Source organism: Phycodurus eques, chromosome 22, assembly GCF_024500275.1.
Source record: "Phycodurus eques isolate BA_2022a chromosome 22, UOR_Pequ_1.1, whole genome shotgun sequence".
In the NCBI taxonomy this organism is placed as follows: domain Eukaryota; kingdom Metazoa; phylum Chordata; class Actinopteri; order Syngnathiformes; family Syngnathidae; genus Phycodurus; species Phycodurus eques.
The window spans coordinates 6,633,233-6,639,237 of NC_084546.1; the positions used below are offsets into that span (position 1 = coordinate 6,633,233).

Consider the following 6,005-nt stretch of genomic DNA (forward strand, 5'->3'; position numbering starts at 1 on the left):
TCTGTTCCGTGACCACGCTCCTAACTCAAAACAGTCATATCTCAAATCAGCTTTCCCCACTCTAAAGAACGGAAATGTCATTTATACGTTCCGGCCCTTGTGAGCCTTCTGGTGTGTGTTGTGTGTCCCTTGGTATAACACCGACGCAGAGACACACACGAAGAAGAATTTCACAACTACCTCAGTAAGATGCAAAAATAACAACGTTAAGTCATTTTGCACAAAGGATAAAGATTATATGCCTGTGAGTATGGTTATGTCTGTCTACGTGTCACTGCACCGTTTGTATTGAAATAGGTTTACAGCATTGCGACTGTCGACGCCATTCGTTAAACCCTCTGTTTTGAATTGGCTGTTAGCATTAACACAACACCGTTCTGAAATATCATCCTGACATTAAAAATATGTTATTTTTGCAGTACTGTTCAAGCTACTAATATTAATCGATGCGTTTATGAGTTTGAATTCAACTCGGGGGCTTGAATTATCTGCACACTGAAGACGCATCGTACATAATAGAGAGAGTCTGCTGGCTTCTAGTCATTAAAAGTCACCGCGTTAAGCTGTGAAAAACACCTCGTCCTTGGGAGTGGTATTTCCAGATTGTTCCCAATGGGAACCATCGGCGACACGTCTCTATTCAACAACAGCCAATTTCCCCGTCACTTCTGAAAGCACCGCACTTTTGGAAAAGGCTCCTTCTGTCCTCTCTGCCTCTGAAATATGATTGTACAATCATGGGAAGTGTTTAAAAAAAAAAAAAAAAAAAGTAGGCTTTCAGGTTTCACTTTTTCACGAGCAAATGAAAAGGCCCTTAAGAGGATTTTGGGGAAATTGTGATTTGCTGACTCACTAAGAGGTTATTTGGCATGCTTTAAATCCTTCTGATGTAACACTACTTTTCATTTTATCACCCAAACTGACTTCATTTCCACATTGCACCTAAAATTGACTTCTTATGTACAAAACAACACAGAACCATCTAAAAGTCAACCTTTTATTTAGAAAATGTGCAACACGCACTCATGACAATACACTTGACTATGTTTATGTGGATTCTAATGAAACATCAAAACTAAAATATGTAATATTGTGTGGACAGTACACGTGGAGAAGCAACACAAGCTTCTTGGCACCTTGGGACGACACCACACGTCTAAAAATATCAGACAAAGGGAGAATGTGGGTCACACTTTTCCTCATTGGGAGACAACAATATGGCCTGAATGACCGCTGCCTTTCTTTTCTCAGGCGCTAAGGGTCAGTCCTTCCGAAAGTTACTTTGCTTGGGAACCTCTCGCTCCATGAATCGGGCTATAGATAAGAAACGCTTTTTATTCGAAAGAAAGAGCGACTGGAAATATGCATCGGTCATTCGCCTGCCACTGTTCAACTTCATCGCGAATGCTAAAAAGCTAATGTGGCATATCATATGCGTATCAGTTCCCTTGACAGCATCTCACCATTTGTTTCGGTGACATTTGGAGCTGTAGAGTGGATATAAAAAGTTGACACACCCGAGTTTGAATTGTTTTTTGTGGAATTAAAACAAATAAGATGAATCATTTAAAAAAAAAAAAAAATAAAAAACCTGTGCCAAACCTGCAGAATTTTCTGCAAACGCAACACTGGTCCTCACCAAAAGGTCACAATATAGTTAGCGACGCGTGGTAGTGGCTGCATCACGCTACGGGGACGTTTTTCCTCAGCCGAACATGACGCCTTATTCAAGGTGGAGGGAATTATGAACCGTGACAAATACCAGTCAGCGTTAACGCAGAACCTTCAAGCGTCTGCTCGAAAGCATAAAATGTCAGGAAAAGCCGACAAACACCTGAACTTTATTTGCGGTTAATCAGAGGCACTTTAAATGGCGGCGGGTGTGAGATGACCCCCGTTTAACACGAACGTGATTGTTGACTCTAAACACAGCCACGCCCTGGTTACGAGAGGGTGTGCACACTAATACAACCACATTATTTCAGTGGTTTCTTGATACTTCCCCTCTCAAACATTCCATTATTTTTTTCCCCTCATTTGATTTGCACGGTTTATAGGCCAGGTTAATGGTGGAAAAAGGTTTCAAAGTCATTTATCTTGCTGTCATTCTTTGATATCGCAAAAATCTTGCATTTGAACAGTGGTGTGTAGACTTTTTATAGCCACTGTATCTAGATGCGGGTTACAGTCTGGTGCGATCCGATCGTGTATGTAGTACTAGACAGAGTCAGAGATTTGAAGAGAACATTTTTAACAATAATGCACACAGTTGAAATGGTGATGTTAGCAAGCCATTGCTGAGTTACGCAGAGACAATTGTTTTTTTTAACATGGACGTCCCATAAGATTAAAGTCATGTCCGCGAGGGGATTCCAACGAGCCGTTTGCACACGTGAAAATGTGCACTCTGACATCATTTAGCCTGCCACTTTCTGCATCGATTTGGTGCGAAGACATCTCACGAAACAAACTGTTGTACATATAAACAAGTGCATGATATAACTCCGTCACAATGCATCGCTTCGTTTTATTCTTGCTGGCGAGTGCTACGTTGCTCCAACTTATCGAAAGAGTCATATACGTGTTACAGTAGCGACGGTGGTCAAACGTAGAATTGCTCCTTTCTCCATGTGCAATCACTTGAAGACACAGCAGACACAGTTTGAGCTCTAATCAGACAAGGTGGGGTTGGTTTCTATGGTGGCGTTTGCACAGCACATGACACGTCTTTTAATGAGCAAAACTTGAGTCAGACTTGACAATGAGCTTCACCGCTGCGGCGCCTGATCGACTCGAGCGCGATTGTCGCGCCGCCCTTTGCCATCTCTGCTGTCGCCGGTTCCCGCGTTAGCCGTAACGTTTCCGTATGGAGCCTTCATATAAATATATACAGGCGGGATAATAGTGAAATTCAGATACACTACTCACACAAAAGCATCCTGCCTGCCATTTCACCCGGAAGCTGAAAATCCCCAACTATGTCACGTACTGCGTATTTTCAGCTTGTATGTAAAACTCTATTTTTCGTTATACCACGAGGGTTGTGTCTGTGAGGGTCTGCCCCACTGTCCTGCTTCCGTTTTTAAGAATTCCCTCAGTGCCGACGTGACTCGTGTTGATAACTGGTGACTTTGCACCAGCGGTATCAAAGTCCTCCATTTGGGGCTCCAAGAAGGCGACCCTTTTCCCATTGGACCGCCGCTGTCCCGACTCAACTTCCCTGGGGTCCGAACAGAGGACGATAGCTCGTCCTCCGCACCCTCCCCCGGCGCCGCCCCTGTTTTCCCTGCACCGACACGGCGTCAGGTAGAGGTAGAGGAGCACCAGTACGATGCTGACCACGCAGGAAGCCAGGGTGGTGAAAGCCGTGTTGAAATGCTCGCCGCCGCTGCGGCGGGCCGAGCCGCTGGCGGCGACCGAGCTCGTGTTCCCCACGACCACGTTGACTTCGGGAGACGCGTCGAGGTCATAACGGCGCCCGCGGGCTGCCACGCACACGTACGCTCCGGAATCCTCCGTCAGCGCTCCTCTTATCTCCAGGCTGCCGTTAGGGAGGACTGCCAGGTGAGCGCTTGGATCGTGTGCCGGTGAATTGAGCACTGTTGTGGGCGTGACCCAGAATACCGCCGGATCCTTCGTCGGAGGCGAGGCGAAGCCGGGGCACGCCAACCGCAAACGTTTACCCGGATCAACACGGTAGCTTCCGCCCTCACCGGACACCTCCTCCTTTAGGCTGCAATTCAGCTTCAGGCCTACGTCGTCCTTACACGGGTAGCCATCTCGAAAGTCCAACAGGGGGCCGTACTGCTTCCACGTCCAGTACTCGAGCAGAGCCAGAAAAGCGCAGTCACAAATGAGAGGGTTACCCTGCAAATAAATTCCACCGTGTTGGCTCAGAGAGAGCAGCGTGCGAACGTGCACACTGGAGAGCCCGTTGGAGGACACGTCAAGAAAGGTCAGGTTGAGCGCTCCTTCTCCATTCAAAAGACTTACGGGGAGCGATGTTAGCCTGTTCCCGGACAGGTAGAGCTTCACCAGGCCGCGGAGACCGCTAAAGGCGCTAGGATTGATCTGGACAATCTGGTTATCAAACAGTAAAAGCTCTTGCAGCTCCGTGAGGCCGGCGAAGACAGATGAATTGAGCACTGATAGTTTGTTAGAGGACAGGTCCAAGTGCAGGAGATGAGGTGTCACCGCGAAGGCCCGCGCCCCAATTCGGCCGATGCGATTGCGGCCGAGAAGCAGCGCGGCGAGTCGTTCGAACGGCCGCGCTATCCAATCGGCGGGCAGCGCAGTCAGGGAATTGTGGCTCAGGTCTAAGCGCGCGGCGTAGCCGGGGAGGTCAGAGGGCAGCGCGGACAGATTGCGGCCGCTGCAAGAAATGATATCGCTCGCGCAAATGCAGCCTGGCGGGCACGTGAGCGCCCGGGGAGGGAAGCCCAGACAAAGGGAGAGGAGCAAGGCCGCAGCGGCGGGGTTGGCGCTGCTCTGGCTCGAGAGACGGGACGCAACGGGAAACATCCTGCTTTTCCCTCGCCAAGGAGTCTCAGCTTGCCGTCTCGCGTGGCTTACACATGTCAGCTTTAAGGGCACGCGGTATCGGAAGGAGAGCTGAGGAGGAATCACACAAAAACGCCATCCAAAATTAGAAATGTGTTTTATTACTCCGCTTGTACTCTTTCATCCCACTAACGGGCATTTCTGAATAATATAGCTTACACCGAGGGAGTCCATGCATCTCTCTGGGAGTTTTGTTATATTTTGTATGTTTCTACATTATCTCTCACCCTTTTGTTGCGTAACGAAAGCCGGCTTGCTGTTTTGTGCGGCCGCCATTCACGTTACCACGAGCGACCGCCTCTTCGGTACACTTTGTGAATGAAAGTCGATGTGTTGATTTCTTTACTCGGGAAATTCACATGTGTTCTTGAAGGTATTAGTGACTGCACACGACACAATCACAGGTGAAAGCGTCCATTTGGTTTCGGTCATCTCGCTTTGGAATCTGGGTTTTCTCCTGTTGGCGTCGTCAGGTTGTAACTTGCCACTCTAAAAAGTGGAATATTGGAGTGAAGCGTATGCCTCGTGTTTTTCAACAATATTTGATTCAAATAAAACATTTTGAGCACAACGATAAGATGTAACGGCATTTTCAAGTATCGCCACTCAGTATCGCACTTGTCCACGTTCTGAAAGGTACACCCGAAAGTCAAATTAACATTGTCATCTTTTTAAAGGCATATTTTTCATAGATTTTGACAACTCGCACATTGACTGATTTGAGCCTTTTCATTTTATTGAGCAGGTGCGACACTTCTCAATAAGATGCAGTGCAATAAACAGTGAATGCCTGTTACAATGTCCAATGTTTGTTATTGCGCCGGCTCGGATGTGCTCAAACTCTTGCATCAGACTAACTGCGCACTATTGAAGAGTAAAGTTCATGTCTTTCCCCTCCATTTGAATTCTTTGAAAAGTGCTTTGCAAAACCCGGTCAAATGAAGAGAGTGAGCGTTGGGATGAATTCTCCAACTCTACACTCAATTGCATATCGGCTTATAATAGAAATAAAGAGCAATGAATAAACAGGCTGCGTGCTCACCTTGACGCCTACGCAGCTGCCGCCTGTTCAAACAGTCATCCTCATGTCCACGTTAGCGTCTGCATCCGCGCTCGCCCTTGCGCGACCCTCCCTTCGTGGATCTCAAAGCGCAATTCGGCTCGGATTCCAAGCGCGGCGCACCATTTCGTACTAACGTGCGACACTCCAAAAAAAAAAAAAAAAAGAAGAAGAAGAAGAAGAAGAAAAAGAAGACAACCGGCGATGGCAAGAGGGATGCTGGATAAGAACGGTTCACCTGCAGGTCGAGTTGCGTGACGCCTGTGGGAGGGGACACCCGGACAGGCAGGGGGAGACGGAAGCCAGCGCAACACGACACTGCACGCACGCACGCACGCACGCACGCGACGCGACGCGACTGAAATGGAGGATGAAACTGCAAGCT

General features: G+C 47.8%; 1 protein-coding gene across 2 annotated transcripts; it reads right to left on the minus strand.

Moving 5' to 3' along the window:
* Window positions 1–856: 856 nt before the first annotated feature.
* LOC133397213 (amphoterin-induced protein 2-like) lies at window positions 857–5,762 on the minus strand. 2 transcript variants are annotated; one of them, XM_061667830.1, is made up of 3 exons: window positions 5,603–5,762; window positions 4,788–5,049; window positions 857–4,611 (listed from the first exon to the last, which is right to left on the minus strand). In XM_061667830.1, the coding sequence occupies exon 3, from the start codon at window positions 4,519–4,521 to the stop codon at window positions 3,028–3,030; it is 1,494 nt and encodes a 497-aa protein (XP_061523814.1). In that variant the 5' UTR covers window positions 4,522–4,611; window positions 4,788–5,049; window positions 5,603–5,762; the 3' UTR covers window positions 857–3,027. The 2 variants fall into 2 exon arrangements, with proteins under 2 accessions (XP_061523814.1, XP_061523813.1); XM_061667829.1 differs by lacking the exon at window positions 4,788–5,049 and having other exon boundaries at window positions 858–4,611.
* Between the last annotated feature and the right edge of the window lie 243 nt (window positions 5,763–6,005).

Excerpts from the sequence above, each read along its gene's own strand:
- LOC133397213 (XM_061667830.1), bottom strand. The coding sequence starts at position 4,521 with ATGTTTCCCGTTGCGTCCCGTCTCTCGAGCCAGAGCAGCGCCAACCCC.